Source organism: Myxocyprinus asiaticus, chromosome 10, assembly GCF_019703515.2.
Source record: "Myxocyprinus asiaticus isolate MX2 ecotype Aquarium Trade chromosome 10, UBuf_Myxa_2, whole genome shotgun sequence".
Taxonomy (NCBI): Eukaryota; Metazoa; Chordata; class Actinopteri; order Cypriniformes; family Catostomidae; genus Myxocyprinus; species Myxocyprinus asiaticus.
The window spans coordinates 39390901-39412302 of record NC_059353.1 but is presented as its reverse complement, the minus strand read 5'-3'; the positions used below and the strand labels follow the sequence as shown (position 1 = coordinate 39412302).

The following is a 21402-nucleotide window of genomic DNA, read 5'->3' as shown; positions in this document are numbered from 1 at the left end:
TGTACATGTTTATATAAAATAGCATGTCAACTAATATGTAAGTAAAACTAAATGACTTACTCATCCGAAATTGTATCCTCGGCTGGATCAAGTCGCTCTTCAAAATGCAAACGTTCCTCGTTGGACTCCTGTTCTTCTTCTGGTGAAAATGTGAACTTTTCATCACTATCCAGGACTATCTGTAGAGCTTCCTCACCTGTGTAGCATGCCATCTTCCAAACGCGCAGAAAAGTGAATGAACTTGATGTTTTTTAGTCTGGCCATTCTCTGTTGACCTCTCTCACCAATAAGGCTTTTCCGTCCGCAGAACTGCCCCTTACTGGATGTTTTTTTGTTTTTGGCACCATTTGCAGTAAATTCTAGAGACTGTTGTGTGTGAAAATCCCAAGAGATCAGCAGTTACAGAAATACTCAAACCAGTCTGTCTGGCACCAACAATCATCCATGCGTTTATCTAATCAGCCAATCATTTGGCAGCAGTGTATAAAATCATGCAGATACATGTCAGAAGCTTCAGATAATGTTCACATCAACCATCAGAATGGGAAAAAAAAGGGATCTCAGTGATTTGGACCATAGCATGATTGTTGGTGCCTGATGGGCTGGTTTGAGTATTTCTGTAACTGTTGATCTCCTGGGACTTTCACACAGAACAGTCCTTAGAATTTACTCCTAATGGTGCCAAAAACAAAAAAACATCCAGTGAGCAGCAGTTCTGTGGACGGAAAAGCATTGTTGTTGAGAGAGGTCAACAGAGAATGGCCAGACTGGTTCGAACTGACAAAGTCTACGGTAACTCAGATAACCGCTCTGTACAACTGTGGTGAGAAGAATAGCATTCTGAGCTGCGGGTTGGTGCTGTTTTGGCGGCACGAGGGGGACCTACACAATATTAGGCAGGTGGTTTTAATGTTGTGGCTGATCGGTGTATGTAGGCAGTAGACAGTAAGTCATCTTACTACATTTTGTGTGTGTGTGTGTGTGAGAGAGAGAGAGAGAGATTTTTGTTGGTTGCGTGTAACTGTGTGTTTGTGTTTATATGAGTGTCCATTTCACTGCTTCTCAGTGGGGAGGCCCTATAAATGATGAATACATGATAAGGGAGGATTTCCATCTAAAGAGAGCTTCCCATAGGAGATCCGGACTCTCGACTCACAAGGAACATGAAAGCTGTTGAAAACACTTGGAGCAGTTATTTCTCTCTCCTTACTCTTGTTAACTCTCCCTTGCTCTCTCTTTCTATGGTGACACCAAAGAGGGCTTTTGGAGTCAGTCAGGCATGCATGTCGGGCTGTCACATCTATATGCAGGTGGCCAGTCACTGACAGAACGTCTTCACTGGCAAGGTGTTATTTCTGCTCTGTGACCCCTGCTTGAAGACTTTGACAGATTCAGAGCCACATGGTATATGTGTTTCTTTATAGTGAGTTTTTAAATTATATATGCTTTCTCAGTTGTACTGAATTAATTTTTGGACGCATGCATGAAGTAAGTAATTTAGCAGTGACAGCCGACTGCCACTGAAGTTCCTGGTGCAATGGAAGACAACCCAAATGTGCTCCCCATGGCTGTAAAGTTTGAAATCCCTATTCCTCAGTACAGACCAAAGATCGGTGCCTAATCCTAGTGAGCTGCCTCTGTAGGCAGCATTCTAAAGGGTCGTTCAGACCAAAAAAGCTAGATGCCGCGCAATGGGTAGAACAGAGTGCTAAAGTTGAACTTCTTTTTAACTTGACATGGCATCTAAAAATGTGGTGTCCCTGCGCAAGATGCTGAAAAAACTCAGAGACATGGCGCAACTGTCAAAGAAATCCATCTAGAGCATGTTCACACAGAAAAACAGTTCAAAAACAGCGCAGAAGGATGCAACATGCGCAGTGAAAAGAAATCCATCCATGGCAGACGAAGTAAGAGAAATGTTGATTATGAAGGTAAATATAATTCATTCAATACCAAAATTATCAACGCAAATAGTTCCGTCTAATTAAAAATGTTACCCCAAAAATACTAAAATATATTACCCAATTGTTGTGTGAGCTATGTATTTTTATGCTTTGTTGATTTCAGTAGAGTTTCACATGAGCATGTTGCTAAGCTAACAAACAGCCATAAAGCCAGAGTTAATTCTTCCATGTGGAGCACTGTTTGTGTGGCACATGGAGTTGCTGTCTATGTGAAGTTTTCCAAATCGGTCTCTTATGAAGTTCTATATCTTTTAGAATGCTGCCCTTGAAGGCACCTGCCTCACTAGGGTTTGGAAAAATAAAAAAGTCTGACCAGTCTGACTCCCATTAAGCACCTAAACTCTGAACAACCACCCTGATTGACATTAAATAAACATTTCACAGCCTCACTTGGATGCTTTCCATCGATTTGAAGGTTTGGGAAATGCCTGCAGCTCTCCTCTGTGCTGCCTTCAGCTCAAGCCCTGTGTGAGCTATCATCTCTCAAGAGAGAGAGACTGTCCTTATTTACCCTCTGGTCTGTTTCAGAAAGTAAGAAGGGTTAAGGCTGTGCTATATAGATGTGATTAAATTACAGTGTATCTCAATATATTTCAGCCTTTTGACGATATTCAATATCTACCTTAATATTTATGTATTTGGTCTGAAATGGCTTAAAAGGGTGATTTTTCCCCTCGGAGGAACCATTGTTTTAACATATTATTCATTGCTCCCAGGTATATTCAAGTGTTCATTGTAAGTAAAACACAGTACAAATCTAATTAAAAATACAAAAGGCATGTTATCCCATGCAGTTTTTTTTTACTAAATGAACACAAGAAAGAAGAATCTTTAATCATTGTTTTATATGCACCAATATTAAACCTAGTAATACACATTCACCTACATTTGTTTTTCTAAAACATTTTGAAGCATGTAAACTGCCACATGGAGAATTCCATGGACATTTTTGAATAGTGGTACGAACAAATCATTAAATCAGGATTTTAAACCAACTGACTGAAACTCAAATATTTTGCTACTGAGGTTTAAATCAGATATGCTATTAAAATAACTTTATAAAAAGGTGTCAAATTGGTCTACTGACACAGTCTTTGGGAAACATAATGGCCAAATAAAAACATATTGCAAAAAAAACAAAAAAACAAAAAAAAAAAAATCATTGCAATATTAAGAATGTTGGTTTAATTTGTTTATCGACAAGTAAGGTATAATGAACAGTCAGTTGGTCGTTATCACAAAGTAAACCCTCACAGGGTGATCAGGTTTATTTTTTAATGATGACCGACTGTACATTTAACACCGTTTATCAGACAGCTACGTACCAAATAAATAAATAAAAATGTAAATACATTTACATGACAAATGTATTTGAGTTATAATAATTGTATTGCTGTATGTAAGAAGAAAGAAACATTTGAGAGATATGAGAAATAGATTAGAGAGATATGAAATTAGCACAGCTATGTAAAAAAAATGGTTGCCTGGGAAACAGTCTAGTCTAGTTTATCTAGTTTAGCAGTCATTATATAACAATATTTGACTGCAGAATTCCATGTTTCACCAATCAGAATAAGGTATTCTTAAGAGCTGTGGATTAATATTGAATACTTTATATTCAAAATATTTGATATGCAGTATCGCCCAGCCCTTAGAGGGATACCATATGAACAGGGCCATATTGAAGCATGTCTTTAAAAACTCAGGTATGGGCAGATATATTTTGTGTTGTTTAGACTCATTTCCAGCCCTTTCCTTTGCCATCACTGTGTTTTCTTGCATATAATTATTTTGTGGCATGGTGTTACTCTCCTGATGTTAGTCTGGAGCCAACAGCTGCTTGCTGGGACCTTGTTAGCACCATTAGCATGATGAAGTCTCACCTCCACACGTAAAATAAAAAGATTACAACACGGGCAGGCAAGCAGCCCACTCTCAAGGCACACCATGCACACACACTAAGGCTTCCCATTGCTACAGTTTTGTCATTAAGGCAATTAGTGTCAGCAGACACCTTGCTAATGACACCTCACCAAAGCACTTCCTCTAATCTGCCTTCGCAACCTTATGACAGACAGCAAAATGTGCCAGTGCTCAAGCAGTTAACTCCAATTCAGCCATTTAGTCCAGAAAGATCTGTTTAGGAAAGTTTAAATTATGAAATTTTAGTCGTGTTTGTGGTAGTTTTGGTATTAATAAACTCTAAACTTTCAGCATTAATAATAAACATTCAGAATGGCTATCATCAATGTGAATAAAGCTCAACTAATATCAACATCAGGATATGTGGATCTTAGATGATACTGATTTATTATTTATTGGTGGATTTTTTCTCTCCTCTGTAAAACCATCACTGAAGGCAAATGCCTTAATCAAATGCCTGCATTAATATTTATTGAAGTCTTTTTGCAGTAGACATGCTAATGAGTGTGGGATTCAAACTTGGTTTTAACGAAGCACAACAAAGCAGGTCAGGTTTCCTTCTAAACTATTCTCTTATTATAAGTATCAAATTGTGGCTTAGATATAGCCTACAGTTTCTGTATGACCATACAATCTTGGAATAGATAGGAAAAATATTTGTATTACCCTTCTTAACGGGATACAGTTTTGCTCTAAATGTGTCCCTCCAAAAGTAATCAAATAGTTTAAAGGCAATCGGATTCTAATCTAAATTCTAATCGGATTTCATATGCAACTGGCTCTGTCATTTAAAGTGTGCACCATCCAGTCATTTCATTGTTAAAGTAATTGGTGTAATTTATGCTAGCTTGTCCTTATACATTCTCCATTTGCTTTCCCAAGTCCTCTCTTTTTCCACTTCTCTAGCCTGTTTGTCATCTCTTGCTGTATGCATAGGACTGTCTTCCTTTTAATAAATAATTCATTTCTGAATCCATTATTAAAATGCCTCAATGGTCTATAGCTCTTCATTAACTAAGCTGAGATGGATATGTACAGGCTATGAGAATAAAAATAGTCAGGCAGTGCTGGTTCTGCCCCATCTGGCACCCTAGGGTAGACCCTCCAGCACCACCAAAAATAAAATAAAAACAATAAAAATAAAAATAAAATAATAATACATAAATATATGCACACCAACAAGTGTGTACACTTTAAAAAGTGACCCAACATGCTAAAAACAATGCTGGGAAGAAATATGCTAGTGCATGTTATGGATTCACAAGTGGCCCTATGCATTTGATTCGGACTGTTTTACGAGCCAGTGTGGCCAATTCACTGAAAAGAACCGATTCAAAAGAATGATTAATTTTCATTCACAAATCGTGCATTGCCAGTTCTTTTAAACAGTCAACAAAATATGGGACACACTTCACGGTTGCTGAAATATTCTGAGAGAAAATGATTCTCAGGTCATTCGGAGAGCTCATGGTATGCACAGTGCATACGGACGTCCAGCTGCAGGCGCCACTGTTTGTAGCCTTTTACGATCGCTCGCTCTGACCAACTCTGCAGAACACCCATACCAATGGGAGATTGCCGTGAACGGTGCGGTTTTTGGCAAATCTTTTCATAAATGGAATGGATAATATTCTTAAGTGGGCTGGAATGAAGACTGACATTCTAAGACATATTTTTCTGATGTTTTTTGTAACAGAAATTGTTAAATTACACAGTAAGTTGATTGAAAACTGCGGAGACCGTGAATCATAAAAAAGAAAAACCATTATCACTGTCACTTGAAAAGAGAAAAGCGTCATTTGATAGCGATTACACACCTGGTAACATTAATGTAAGTGAACAGAACTGCTAAAAACTTCTCATAACACACATATTTTGATGCTGTGAACTGTTTATTTACTATAGCTTCTACTATTACATGAATCAATACATTAATTAACGTTCAGTTATTAGCTTTAATTAACATTTGCTGATGTTATTCATGCTCATTTGGGAATTAGGACTGACAAAGTTAATCCATAGTATGCACTTCTTGACATATATTTAAAGAAAGAAAAACATTGCGATTATCCTCTCTGGGTACCTTGTGCCACTTTTACAAGTGACCTGGCAACATCGTGTTTTACATTTTTGGATCATTTTGATAAAATCTCGCTTAAAACTACTCAAACACACACCAATCCCGAAGGTTCTTATTGGAAAATAGCAAACGTGTGTCAGAGTTATGGCGGCCTGACAACAGTTGCTAAGACAGGATTGGTCAGATATTCTTTCAAGGTGGGGCTTAGCAAAGGGTCAATTACTAGGGCACAGGCCCCCATGAAGTACACTATCTAGTTGTTGTAGGAGGGTCCGGGGGCATGCTGATCTTCGGGTACTTCCCCCTCATTTAGGTGGCAATGCTTGAGTTTACAGTCTTGGCTGTTTATTTCAAATAGGTATAGCTACAGCCCGGAAACCTCCAAATGGGGGTGGGATCTCCAAAGGAGGGCGGGGTTACTCCAGGAGGGGGTGTGGTTACTCCAAAAGGGGGTTGCACCAACTCCAAAATGGGGTGTCACTTCCACTCCCGCCCCTTTTTGGAGCACTGCCTGCAGCTATATCCTTCTCGTTTATTTAGCATGTCTATTAAGTGCATGTCATCTTTATTTTCCAGGTTATCTAAACATTCAATCCTGGCCAGAGAACATGACTGATCTGAGTGTCTTCTCCAATCTGGCAACCATTGGAGGCAGGTCTCTTTACAGGTAAGAGCCAACCAGATCCAGAAGAAATCTTTATTAACGTATTTAGTCAAAACAAGTGTATAATTACATAAGTTCACTCTTAAAAATAAGGTTCTTCAATGGTTTCTATACAGCACCTATATTAAGTAGCAGGGGTACTCAATAGGCGGACTCCGGTCCGGATTCTAAGCGAAAGACAATTCAATCCGGACCGAGATCTAAATCTTTGTGCTAGTTTTCTGACACCGGGCTAAGTGATTGTGTATAAAAGCTTGGTGTGAATGGCCCTTTAAACTAGCATGTTTAATGTCTGCAACAGAATCATATGAACAAGCAAAAAGATAGCCAACTGTATCTGCACGCATTGCCACTCTTCCCCGCATTAATGTGAGTAGACATGAGGTCCCGCATAGTAGAGCTGCAGACGTGGTTATAATAATGACAGTAGACTGTAGGGGAGACATACAGAAAACAGCAATATTGATGATCTTTCGCTAAAATACACAGCAGAAAATGAGAATTCATCTTCATGTGTCTGAAATTACTCCGACAGTTCAGCTAAGCCAGGTTTGTGATAGGACAATTTATTGTGGTTCCAGAGCACCTTTAGACTATAAAGTTTTTTCCCGTCTAAAATTAGCTTGAGTAATCAACATGTTTCAAGCCTTTTATAATAATAATAATAATAAAATAATAATAATTAAAAAAGAAAAAAATCATTTTGTGAAAATGAATAAGAGATTTCATCATCTCTGACATGCATGGCAAGGAAAGACACTGTTGTGATGTACATTGTTTGTTTGATGTTGGTTCTCACTTTGAGGACAAAATATATATATGGCAGAGGCTATTTGCTCTAAGTGCAAATAGCGTTTGATATTCTTACACCCTGTTTAAATACTAACACAGTATAATGGCATCACTGCAGCATTTCTATTGCATTTATTTGGAGTCCCACAGACACCCTACACCAACCCCTTCCCCTAGCTCTACCTTACAAAAATTAACCATGGTTTTACTACAGTAACCATAGTATCACCATGGTATTTTTCTACTGAAATCATAGTAACCACAAAATTAAACATGGTTACTATTAACTAATATGAACAACATGATACTGTAGTAACACCATGGTTAGTACATCAGAACTACAGTATATCGTTTCCACCAAAACACATGGTTACAACAATATTACTTCAGTAAAACCATGGTTAATTTTATCCGGATCAAATCCTTCTCTCAACTCCCCGACCTTCACTGTGACCAAATCACTGTGAGGAATCTCTTTTATTTATTACTCCAAGTATTATTATAGGAAACATTAAGAGTAGAGACATGGGAAAAAATATGTCAAGGGGTGAGATTTGAACCTGGATCTCCAGTGTGACAACACATACTCATACCATCGTTGCACCCAGAGCTACTACATCTGCACATGGGAGTTCAGTTTGTTGTAAAGTTCTGTGTTTCCACTCAGGGCTGTGGAAAGATGATTTATGTTGGGAGAGCTGTAGTGTGAGGTGCATTTTTGCGTGTACATGTAAAAAAAATAAAAAAAAAATAAAAAGATGTCTCTTTTCATCAATTCACATGGGATTAAGCTATTTCTATAGGTGTGTATACTGCTTTTACACTGCTGTTTCATGTTATTGATCTATGAGGAAAGGTATTTAGCTGTGCTGATTAATTATGGAGAAAATATTAAACTTGTACATAAGATTATTAAAATAAATTTATTGGAATATTTGACAAATTACAACAGATTGCAATGTTCTATTACTCTCTTGAATTAAAAAAGATGAACAATACATTCAAGTTCTATAATTTTATTTGTAGCCTACTTCTGGAAGATATATCCCAAAATGCGGGGCTACACTTTTTCTAACCAAAAGAAAATATTATCCTTTCTTTCTCTTTAAATAGTTTATGCTGGCTGTTGTGTATATGGGTTGATGCATGTTTTTCTTAAGCATTTATCTGAGGATGTAAAGCATGTCTTTTCATTTTCTGGTGTCTTTGACCAATGACTTTAGGCACAGAGAACTTCAGAAACAACAATAAAGTGCTCACAGACAGCACAAATTCACTGGTATTTTTACCAGCATGTCAATTTGCAGTGGGCCATCTTTACTTGGGTTATTTGTAGGGGATTTTATAGAACATAAAAACACTGTAATCTATATTGTCGTGCGTGTTCCCAGAAAAAGTTCAGAAAAAATACTGATATGCCTGTTTTGGACTGGATTAAAATCAATGAGAACTCTGGCAATCATTACATTGCCCCACATAAAACGAATCCCATCTGTATAGTGGTTTATGACATCACAAGTCTCGTTGATACAGGGTTGCGATTTTACTGATGTTTTGTCAGAGGATGTACACCGATCAGCTACAACATTAAAACCATCTGCCTTATATTGTGTAAATCCCCCTCGTGCCGCCAAAACAGCGCCAACCTGCATCTCAGAATAGCATTCTGAGATGCTATTCTTCTCACCACAATTGTACAGAGTGGTTATATGAGTTACCGTAGACTTTGTCAGTTCGAACCAGTCTGGCCATTCTCTGTTGTCCTCTCTCATCAACAAGACATTTCCATCCACAGAACTGCCACACACTGGATTTTTGTTGTTGTTGTTGTTGTTGTTGTTTTTGGCACTATTCGGAGTAAATTCTATAGACTGTTGTGCGTGAAAATCCCAGGAGATCAGCAGTTACAGAAATACTCAAACCAGCCCATCTGGCACCAACAATCATGCCATGGCCCAAATCACTGAGATCAAATTTTTTTCTCCATTCTGATGATTGATGTGAATATTAACTGAAGCTCCTGACCCATATCTGAATGAGTTTATGCACTGCACTGCTGCCACACAATTGATTGATTAGATAATCGCATGGAAGATTGTTGGTGCCAGACGGGCTGGTTTGAGTATTTCTGTAACTGCTGATCTCCTGGGATTTTCACGCACAACAGTCTCTAGAATTTACTCCATGAATGGTGCCAAAAACAAAAAAACATCCAGTGAGTGGCAGTTTTGCGGATGGAAATGCCTTGTTGATGAGAGAGGTCAGCAGAGAATGGCCAGACTGGTTCGAACTGACAAAGTCTACGGTAACTCAAATAACCACCTCAGAGAAGAATAGCATCTTACAATGCTATTCTGAGATGCAGGTTGGCATTGTTTTGGTGGCACGAGGGGAACCTACACAATATTAGGCAGGTGGTTTTAATGTTGTGGCTGATTGGTGTATATTAGGATGGGGGGCAGTGTATATTCCCCCCATACCCCCCCCCCTTTTTCCCCCAATTTTTTTCTCCTTTTTTTTTTTTATTACCTCGACCTGTGCTATTATCATCTCTCCCTCCCCGGTTTTTGGCTTCAAGCACGAGTAAACTTTTCTTATGGACTGACAGACAGCAGCAGAGGTGGGAGGGGCTGATAATTAAGGGGAAAAGTCCAGCACAGCGGATTACATGCGTAATGTCACCTTGTAATATAACATAGTCTTTTACTGTAACAAACACTGTTAATGAATGAGTGCAGGCATGCTAATTTTCTGAGATTTATTCTTGGGCATACAACAGGTAAGAGGCAACACGAAGTTAACGAACAATTAACGAACTACCACCCGGAAGGGCAGCTTTCCCATTATCATCCAACACAAAGCACAATCAAACTTAGTGCATTATATTATCAGTGCATTCAGAACACTCGCACATAATCTTTAAACATGCTACAATATCAATCAAATGTATGCCAGTCTTGTAACTATCAGATCCCTTTGCGCACGGTAGACAAGAACATATCCACATTTTAGGTTCAAAGCCCAAACTACACAGCACACAAGAACATAGCCAATTACATTTTTGCAGCAAGGGTATAGCCTATTAGTGTAATGTTAAAAGGTACTGACAACTGTTAATATTCAATTGCTCAGTGGCAGCTTACAATAAACCAGTAGTGTTACCATGAGATGCACGGCTAGGTGTTCCAATAGTTAAAATAGTCCAAATGTGGCTTGGCGCTCAGGGGTTGTTGAGATGAGGGCCCTCATGATTTATAAATAATTATGACACTATTCAGTGTTATAAATTATTTCTCAAGACTTCCTCAATCGTACAGTTTTTTAGGAAAACATATCCAAAACATTTTAATGTGTTTATTTAAAAAAAAAAAAAAAAAAAGACTTACAAAAAGTAAAGAACAAAAATCATCTCGACACCTGTAGCACCCCTACTTCCCACAGCCTTGTTTCCACCAGACTATTGGAGCGCAAATAGTCACTTAGTTGTCCAATCTCTTAATCAACTACATGTCTAACCCATTAACCAGTTTAATGTCTCTGCCCCATCACGAAAAATTCTAATATTCCTGCCTTCGTTTGATAAGCAGTTGACCCCAAATAAATCTGTTGTGACTGTCTTGAGTTTGGTCTGAGCAGTGCTAATAGACACTCAGTATATATATATATATATATATATATATATATATATATATATATATATATATATATATATATATATATATATATATATACAGGTGCATCTCAATAAATTAGAATGTCGTGGAAAAGTTCATTTATTTCAGTAATTCAACTCAAATTGTGAAACTCGTGTATTAAATAAATTCAATGCACACAGACTGAAGTAGTTTAAGTCTTTTGTTCTTTTAATTTTGATGATTATGGCTCACATTTAACAAAAACCCACCAATTCACTATCTCAAAAAATTAGAATATGGTGACATGCCAATCAGCTAATCAACTCAAAACACCTGCAAAGGTTTCCTGAGCCTTCAAAATGGTCTCTCAGTTTGGTTCACTAGGCTACACAATCATGGTGCTGACTGCTGATCTGACAGTTGACCAGAAGACAATCATTGACACCCTTCACAAGGAGAGTAAGCCACAAACATTCATTGCCAAAGAAGCTGGCTGTTCACAGAGTGCTGTATCCAAGCATGTTAACAGAAAGTTGAGTGGAAGGAAAAAGTGTGGAAGAAAAAGATGCACAACCAACCGAGAGAACCGCAGCCTTATGAGGATTGTCAAGCAAAATTGATTCAAGAATTTGGGTGAACTTCACAAGGAATGGACTGAGGCTGGGGTCAAGGCATCAACAGCCACCACACACAGACATGTCAAGGAATTTGGCTACAGTTGTCGTATTCCTCTTGTTAAGCCACTCCTGAACCACAGACAACATCATAGGTGTCTTACCTGGGCTATGGAGAAGAAGAACTGGACTGTTGCCCAGTGTTCCAAAGTCCTCTTTTCAGATGAGAGCAAGTTTTGTATTTCATTTGGAAACCAAGGTCCTAGAGTCTGGAGGAAGGGTGGAGAAGCTCATAGCCCAAGTTGCTTGAAGTCCAGTGTTAAGTTTCCACAGTCTGTGATGATTTGGGGTGCAATGTCATCTACTGGTGTTGGTCCATTGTGTTTTTTGAAAACCAAAGTCACTGCACCCGTTTACCAAGAAATTTTGGAGCACTTCATGCTTCCTTCTGCTGACCAGATTTTTAAAGATGCTGATTTCATTTTCCAGCAGGATTTGGCACTTGCCCACACTGCCAAAAGCACCAAAAGTTGGTTAAATGACCATGGTGTTGGTGTGCTTGACTGGCCAGCAAACTCACCAGACCTGAACCCCATAGAGAATCTATGGGGTATTGTCAAGAGGAAAATGAGGAACAGGAGACCAAAAAATGCAGATGAGCTGAAGGCCACTGTCAAAGAAACATGGGCTTCCATACCACCTCTGCAGTGCCCCAAACTGATCACCTCCATGCCACGCCGAATTGAGGCAGTAATTAAAGCAAAAGGAGCCCCTACCAAGTATTGAGTACTTATACAGTAAATGAACATACTTTCCAGAAGGCCAACAATTCACTAAAAATGTTTTTTTTATTGGTCTTATGATGTATTCAAATTTTTTGAGATAGTGAATTGGTGGGTTTTTGTTAAATGTGAGCCAAAATCATCACAATTAAAAGAACCAAAGACTTAAACTACTTCAGTCTGTGTGCATTGAATTTATTTAATACACGAGTTTCACAATTTGAGTTGAATTACTGAAATAAATGAACTTTTCCACGACATTCTAATTTATTGAGATGCACCTGTATATATATATATATATATATACACTATATTGCCAAAAGTATTCGCTCACCCATCCAAATAATTGAATTCAGGTGTTCCAATCACTTCCATGGCCACAGGTGTATAAAATGAAGCACCTAGGCATGCAGACTGCTTCTACAAACATTTGTGAAAGAATGGGCCGCTCTCAGGAGCTCAGTGAATTCCAGCGTGGTACTGTGATAGGATGCCACCTGTGCAACAAGTCCAGTCGTGAAATTTCCTCGCTACTAAATATTCCACAGTCAACTGTTAGTGGTATTATAACAAAGTGGAAGCGATTGGGAATGACAGCAACTCAGCCACGAAGTGGTAGGCCACGTAAAATGACAGAGCGGGGTCAGCGGATGCTGAGGCGCATAGTGCGCAGAGGTCGCCAACTTTCTGTCAATCGCTACAGACCTCCAAAGTTCATGTGGCCTTCAGATTAGCTCAAGAACAGTGCGTAGAGAGCTTCATGGAATGGGTTTCCATGGTCGAACAGCTGCATCCAAGCCATACATCACCAAGTGCAATGCAAAGCGTCGGATACAGTGGTGTAAAGCACGCTGCCACTGGACTCTAGAGCAGTGGAGACACGTTCTCTGGAGTGACGAATCACGCTTCTCCATCTGGCAATCTGATGGACGAGTCTGGGTTTGGCGGTTGCCAGGAGAATGGTACTTGTCTGACTGCATTGTGCCAACTGTGAAGTTTGGTGGAGGGGGGATTATGGTGTGGGGTTGTTTTTCAGGAGCTGGGCTTGGCCCCTTAGTTCCAGAGAAAGGAACTCTGAATGCTTCAGCATATCAAGAGATTTTGGACAATTCCATGCTCCCAACTTTGTGGGAACAGTTTGGAGATGGCCCCTTCCTGTTCCAACATGACTGCGCACCAGTGCACAAAGCAAGGTCCATAAAGACACGGATGAGCGAGTTTGGTGTAGAGGAACTTGACTGGCCTGCACAGAGTCCTGACCTCAACCCGATAGAGCACCTTTGGGATGAATTAGAGCGAAGACTGCGAGCCAGGCCTTCTCGTCCAACATCAGTGTCTGACCTCACAAATGCGCTTCTGGAAGAATGGTCAAAAATTCCCATAAACACACTCGTGGAAAGCCTTCCCAGAAGAGTTGAAGCTGTTGTAGCTGCAAAGGGTGGGCCGACGTCATATTAAACCCTATGGATTAAGAATGGGATGTCACTTGAGTTCATATGCGTCTAAAGGCAGATGAGCGAATACTTTTGGCAATATAGTATATATATATATATATGCAAAAGTCTTAGGCACATAAGATGTTTCACAAAAACATTTATCTTAAGATAGTTATGTATAGCTTCAGCTTTAGTGTGTCAATAGGAAATATAAATTGTATACTCCCAAACAATACTTTTGTAAATAGAATAGATTAGAATAGAAGGCAAAGGTGGTCACATCAAATATTGATTTAGCTTTTTATGTTTACTGGAATTTGCATGACATTAATTGATAAATGAAAGCTATTTATGGCATTATTTTTGATGACATCCTTACTATGCAACATTTTTCACCAGTGCCTAAACGTTTTGCACAGTAATGTACATAGCCGTACAATACTGTACACTGTACATAGCCGTACTGAGTTCAAATGTGACGAGACTGAAGTATACCCAACAGACTCGTGCAGCGCATGCAAGCCATTCACGCATCACAAGCCAGCAGACCTCCACTTTCGGTTAATCAGGCGAATAAACGCGCCCGCTTTGCTTTGGTCAGGCTGCGCAGATGACAGTCTACATTCCGTGTTTCATTTGTTTCTTTTTGCTTTCAGAACAACATGTGATGTAATAAGGAAAACACCACTATTAATCCTTGAGATTTCGCATACAGGTACACCCTCCTTAAACCATGGTCACATTCAAAATTACATTAAAAGATTTAAAAAGAAAACATAAATCCACATCGTGGGGTTCAAAGTCTGAGTCTATTCAAAATATAAATGAAACCTGGAAGTAAAGTTTTAAGATTTTGCAGGTGCGATTCACTGAAAAGGGCTAAATAGTTGATTGGCTTGTGATTTGTGAATGGCTTGCACACGCAGCATGAGTCTCATCATACTTTAATATTGATTAGCCTCCCATACAGCTGATGAAAGCACGCTGCATGGTCATGAAGAAGGATTACATCAAGATGTAGATTGGAATGCAGGTGCGAAAAACTTAATATAAGTAAAATAGCCTGCTCCTCTCTCACTGTTGCTCACGTGCTAGTAATTACCTCTCTGCATGATTTTGAAAAATGTATGACATTATATAAGATTCCACACAATTTCGTGATCAGTAATCAAATAAGCAAATTTGTGACATTAACTGTGTTAAATAATTTTGTACAAAAGGACAGGTTTTCTTTCATTAAAGCACTTTCACAAGATGCTCTGTGAAAATTCACATGCAGGATCGTGATTATATCATAATCATTGGGTTTTGCACACATTTTTCACTCAAACTGTTATGCTTATAATATCATTTGTAATGAAAAATAAACAATTAAATTAGGAAAAATGCTAAATTTAAATATGTGTGGACCTGTCAAAAAGTTTGCTGACCCCTGTAGTATATTCTATACAATTTAGTTTTGAAAACTCTGGTTTCAGTTTCCTAATGTCATCGTTTTCTAAAGTATTTTTTTTAAGTCTCTGTTTTCAGTAGAAGAAAACTTCCAGTGTGGATGAGAGGCTTGAACACTAAACGTTTTCGTACATTAACAGCTCTCATCCTAAGGGCAAGGTAAGAGTTGTCCACCACCGAAAACAGACATTCAAAAACACTCCGTTAGCACATATTTTGGAAAACTATGACGTTTGGAAAGTGAAAACAGAGTTTTCAAATGAAAAAGTATTTGCGTAGATATGGTTTTTGACTGGATGATTTGCTACATAATATAAATTTGTCCTTTGAACTGTAGTAATATTGCATCATCATGTGCAGGGGTCATTCAGTATTTATTAAAAAGATGCTATTAAGCAATCATATCAAAGAATCCTTTCTATGACCGCATATCATTTGTTAGATAGACTTTGTGTTTTCTAAAGAGGACAAGCCAGTCTTGCCAACAGTTCAAAGAATCCAGATGAAAAGCTTTATTTGCTCAGAATTAAGTCAGGAGAGGCAGAAAAGAGAGAGAGAGAGAGATAGCAAGGGCAGCATGTATCCGCCAGCCTGTTTCAACGTTTGCGGGGTAATTTGTTGAAAGCTCTACCACTGTACCAATTACCGTCTGTCACATGATACACTGGGGAAAAAAAAGCACAGTGTCTGCTGTGTCTGACACTGGTCTTTTGCCTAAGAAAGATAAAGAGAGAGAAAGGTAGACAGAAAGAGAGTTAAAGAGAAAATAACTCTCATAGAGGCAGATCAGCAAGATGAGAGCGATTTCAGTGTGTAAGTGCACCTTCACGTTCTCTCTGGCTCTCCACTGATGGCTGTCTCAAAGCCCCTTTGATGTGCTCTTCAGCACGCCTGCCTGTGATTAAAAAAGCGTTGTGATTATGGCTTGGAATTAACTGATCTCTACTCATCTTAAGTGGGAGATCCTGGCCGCCGGTAGATGAGGGACGCAAGCTAAACACTTACTTTGGAAAGGCAACAGCATCTGTCACACTGACAAATCGCTCATGCCCTTTTTTCATGAAGTCATCATTTCAGAGCTTTCTTAGTGTCAGATCTCATTCTTTTTTGTGATCATTGTTAATGGACTTTTTTTTGCAGTTATTTCTAATGCACATTTGTATGCGGATTTAATACAGCAAAGGTATACTATCTTATGCCTATTACTTATACAAATCATACAAATATGCACTATATTGAAACGAACACAAAGTATATGCACATGAACGCACTCCAGCATTTCAAGTAGTGCAGTTGGCTGGTGCCAATCAAACAAACTGAACTCTGACATCAACTGCAACATGGAATCATCAAGACATTAGTATGTTGTTGTCGTTGTCATGCAGTTACAGAATAGGGAGGTTTAAAGAGGTAGTTCACCCAAAAATTTATATCAGGTTGTTTCAAATCCATATGACTTTCTTTCTTTCATGGAATGCAAAAGGAGGGTAACTGAGACTGTCAGTCACTAAGATTCTGCTTAACATTGCATTTTGTTCCATGGAGGAAAGAAATATGTATTTAGAAAAACATGGGAATGAAAAAATTATTACAGATAACATTTTAATTTTGATTTGAACTATCCCTTTATGCAGATACTATAAGAAATAAGACTACCCCAAACTGCTGAAATGGAAGGCTTTGCTCTACGTATTATTGCTAACAACCTTTCTAATAAAGAAAGATTTCTATAATAACTGAACCATTTCTTTATGGAAGGGGGACCTAATAAAAACCAAGAGCTAATTATGGTTTTCTTTGCTGCAGATAATCTTAAAATAAATAAATAAATAAATAATAATAATTTTTTGGGATAGTCTATAATTGAAAGTGGAATAATCAATAACTAAACAATAAAGTTTGAGTTTAAAATACCAAAATCTTCTTGCTGTTCCAGAAAATATGACATCTCATTTTTTAGTATTCCTATTACCCATTCTAATTATTCTTTGTCAGTTCTGACTCAAAGTCCTGATACTAAACTAAGTTATCCAAACCTTTGAGTCTTTTTTTCTTGATTTAGATATTTAAAAGCAAATTCTCCTGTGTGTTCTCTTGTGCTCAGTGGCATTTCTCTTCTGGTACTGAAGCAACAGTGGATTTCATCGCTTCAGCTGCAGTCTCTCAATGAGATCAGTGCAGGAAATGTGTACGTCACCAACAACAGCCAGCTCTGCTACTACAACACTGTCAACTGGACAGGACTCTTCCGTACCAACACTCAGAAGGCCCTGATCCGCAATAACCGAGACCCAAAGGAGTGCAGTAAGTTCAACACTCTCTTTTACCACGGTGACCATTTTTTACCAAGTAAATTAGCACATGTTCCTGGATCAACATTCCTATCAGCCAGTCAGATTTTAGGGTTGGGGTTAAAGTTAATCTTAGGGTTAGATATTGGGCTAGGGTTAGAGGTTTGGACACCATTCTTATCAACCTACAGTTGAAGCCAAATGTTTACATACAACTAGGCTAAAGGCATTCAAACAAAATCTTTCACAACTCTTTACATTTATTCAGCTTGTATTTACTATATCACACTTCGCTGGTGGCCTTTTTAATTTCTCAGCTTCAATCAAATGCTTGAAATAGCCCTAACACAATACTTTGCTGGAATTTTTGCCCATTCCTCCTGACAGAACAGGTGTATCTCATTCATGTTTGTAGTCCTGTTTGCTCGGACACACTTTTAGTTCAGTCCATACATTTTCAATGGGATTCAGGTCAGAGCTTTGTTGTTTTAAGACAGTCAATAGATCCAGACATCTTTTTATTCCCTGTCTCGTGCTAACAGATTTTTGACTTGCAAATTAAAGTCTGGTCGAGTTAGCAGCTTATTCTGGCTAAGAATGCCCTTTTAGACAGAAAGAGACCATCTGGCTGACATTTAAAGGGACCAACCACATTTTGTTTTTTTATGTGCAGCTGAAGTTGCGCTTTCACTACATCATTGTTATACTACCTGAATCGCTGTAATGCTTACATTACACAACAAGGTTTCTTGTCATCTGTCATCTTCTTATCTTAGCAGCGCTCATACTACACAACAGAATGCAGATGAGGTGCACAAACTACAAGGTATTTGACCAAGAGGCATCCCCGGCCAACAGCGATTAAAAAAAAAAAAAAATGGTTTTCTCAAACAAATCATTTGAGAAATGAGAGTGACCACGAGATTTTACCAGAAATAAAGGGTTACTGTCAGCTCGCTGTCCAGAAGTTGTCTGCTAACTGATTTTGTCTGAAAAACAAAAGAAGAGATGAAAAAAGAAAATATGGCAGCAACTATGTTTGGAAAGACATGGGCAGGCTGTCTGTGTTTTGGGGAAAAAAAGTTGGAGGTAAATAAAACAGCACAATGTTAAATAGAGTGTGCAGACCATATGTTTATTTATTAAAAATTCTTACTTGTTAGTTTATTACAACAAAACATAATGATCGAATTGTGGCTTTCCATTCTTGTACAGAAAGATGCATGATAAGATGTGATTGGCTGGAGCAGTTCGCCCTTGTCATTGCATCTCTCACACTACAAGATTACGAGAAGATAATATCAAGCATGGGGTAAAAATATCCCAGCATCTGTAACTGCTCAAGACTAGCTCAGATCATGACCCTGACCTGTTCATAGTTAACGAGCATGGCTGACCGTAGCGAGCTCCGATTTAGTGGCGATCTGACATTTTTGTCGCAGACCACTGAAATCTGTCTGTGATAGCAGAATCTGTCCAAAAATCGTGTAGTGAGAGCATGACTTTAGGATCTTATTGAAAATGAATGACTTCCAAATGGTTTGAAGCTGCAAATCACTCAATACAATGACAGTGAGTAGTGCCTTACTTCGATGCTTAAAAAAGGTCCCAAAAGTATCATAAAGGTAGTCCATGTCTCATGCATCATACTGCAAGTCTTCTGAAAGCATTTGATTTTGGTGAGAAAGCAGAAATGTAAGTAATTTTTCAGCAAACATTTTGATGTCCATCACATGTTCATGAGCACTATGAGAGAAGCTTGTACACAGTGGCACGTGTGTTCATGCGAGAAATTGTGTTTCATACAATTACTAAAAAAAACGTAAACATATTTTTGTTAACTGAAGAACTCCACTCATATCAACAAAAATACATCAGTATGCTGTCATCTTGAGCGAAAACATATGTGCGATGGCTGTGATAAAATCCCGCTCTCTTAAAAGGATTCTGATCGACCTCTACAAATGCTATAATACTTTGATATCCATTTTCAAAGGACCAAACTTACATCAAAGACAATCAAATTGCATCAAAGACTTGCAGTTCTTCAGGCCAAATGTCTAACTGACTATCTGCACAATCTGACTTGTGAGAAGAGGTCTTGCTCACTCTGCTTGAGGCTGGATGTTATTCTTTCCATCCAGTATCATTCTCGGGCTTCTGACTGCAATGTCCTGGTTCACCCAAACCGCTGTGAAAGATCACGGCATATCACGCATGCTTGCTGACTTTGAGGCAGAAAGCTGATGCAACTACCCGTACCTGTCCCTCTCCCTGGGTCAGTGCACCTCACTGAGCCTAGCGGGGGCCATGAGGGGCCAATGTTCCTCCGCAGATGGAGGGGTCAGGAGGGATCGGAGATGTCTGGAGCCTCACTTTGCTGTTAAAGACACCGGCTCTCTCAGACTTGTGCTGATGAAGCCCCCCTACCATGCCCTTCTGTTTTACCCTTCAAAAGTGCCCGGGGCCCAAACACACCAAAGTCCTGTGAGGTTTTTGTGAATTATGTTACAGTAAACCTGAAAAAGGTACTCTTTGTCTAAGACCCCAAATGCCTTGTGTTTAAGTGTGGACTGCCAATCTAACTACCCATTCTTTGCAAATGTTAAGTCGCTCCATAAACGGTTGGAGAGAATTAATTGCAGGGGTAGCCTGCAACAATTTCTGACATTACCAATGTGGAATTTTTTTCTAGGAGAAGCTGTAATCACCACAGGGATTTAACTTCACCCCTGTCTTGATAACCCTTTCTCTCTCTCTCTCTCTCTCTCTCTCTCTCTCTCTCTCTCTCTCTCTCTTTCTCTCTTTCTCTCTATCTCTCTCTCTCTCTCTCCTCTCTCTCAGTGCTGAGTGATGTTTCTGACTAAAAAGCATTTTTTTTTCTCAAGTTTTTTCTTTCTTTCTTTTCCATTGCACAGGATGTTGTGATTCAACAACAATCATTAATGTCTCGCAGCAACTGTAGCCTTTTGTAGGGCTCAGCGATCCCTCTGGCTCTTACCTATCTCCCTGGAAACCAACCTAGCACTGCTTTTGACGTCAACACAACCCAAACTGTGTTTTCAACTGGGTCAAAGCTTTGATGTTTTCAGCTTTTTGATCCATCTGCCACAAAAGCACAGCTGAAAGGGTTTCCCCACTTCTCTCCTCCTGCGGTTTCTTGTGTTAAGTACCAAGTTGGTCCTTAAACTAGAACATAGCTACCATGTTTTCTGAGAAAGGCTGGCTTTTCGTATAGTGCTCTCTTGAGCAGTTTTACATTACAATTATGAAATTGTCAAAGGCTTTTATTTTAAACAACTGCAATCGCTAAAGTGTGTGCGTTTCCTGGGAATCGAACTCATGAACTTGGCAATGAACATGTAAGTGATTATTTATGAATTTTTGCAAGCATGCTGAACTTGACATCAAGATCCCGTTAAAATGCATCTTTATGATCCGATCACGTGCTCAGGCAAGACACATTGCTGTTTACACCTAGTCGCTAAATGCGTCTCCTGTGACCACTTGTGTTTGGATTTCGAGGGAAGGTTCTCTGATTTCATGACGACATACATCAATCACTATGTTACTGTGTTTCTGCATGATATTAAAGCGCAACAAAAGTCATCAAAAACAAAGAAAGCGTGAAAAAAAAACAGATGCAGCTGAAATTTAATCAAAGCACAATCATAACATTTCGAGCAGAAGTATCCTTTATTTTAGTGGAATTCCTGTATTAACTTCAGTATCAGATGTTTGTGCTTCTCATCTGTTTCTCTGCATGTTT

The 21402-nt window shown here is 38.8% G+C and overlaps 1 protein-coding gene across 1 annotated transcript in view; it reads left to right on the top strand.

The window, feature by feature from the left end:
* Positions 1 to 21402, top strand: part of erbb4b (erb-b2 receptor tyrosine kinase 4b) — a 583317-nt gene that overhangs the window by 430186 nt on the left and 131729 nt on the right. The window contains exons 11-12 of the mRNA XM_051707947.1: positions 6544 to 6634; positions 17447 to 17646. Of these exons, the coding sequence (XP_051563907.1) occupies positions 6544 to 6634; positions 17447 to 17646 (291 nt within the window). The remainder of the gene's footprint in view (positions 1 to 6543; positions 6635 to 17446; positions 17647 to 21402) is intronic.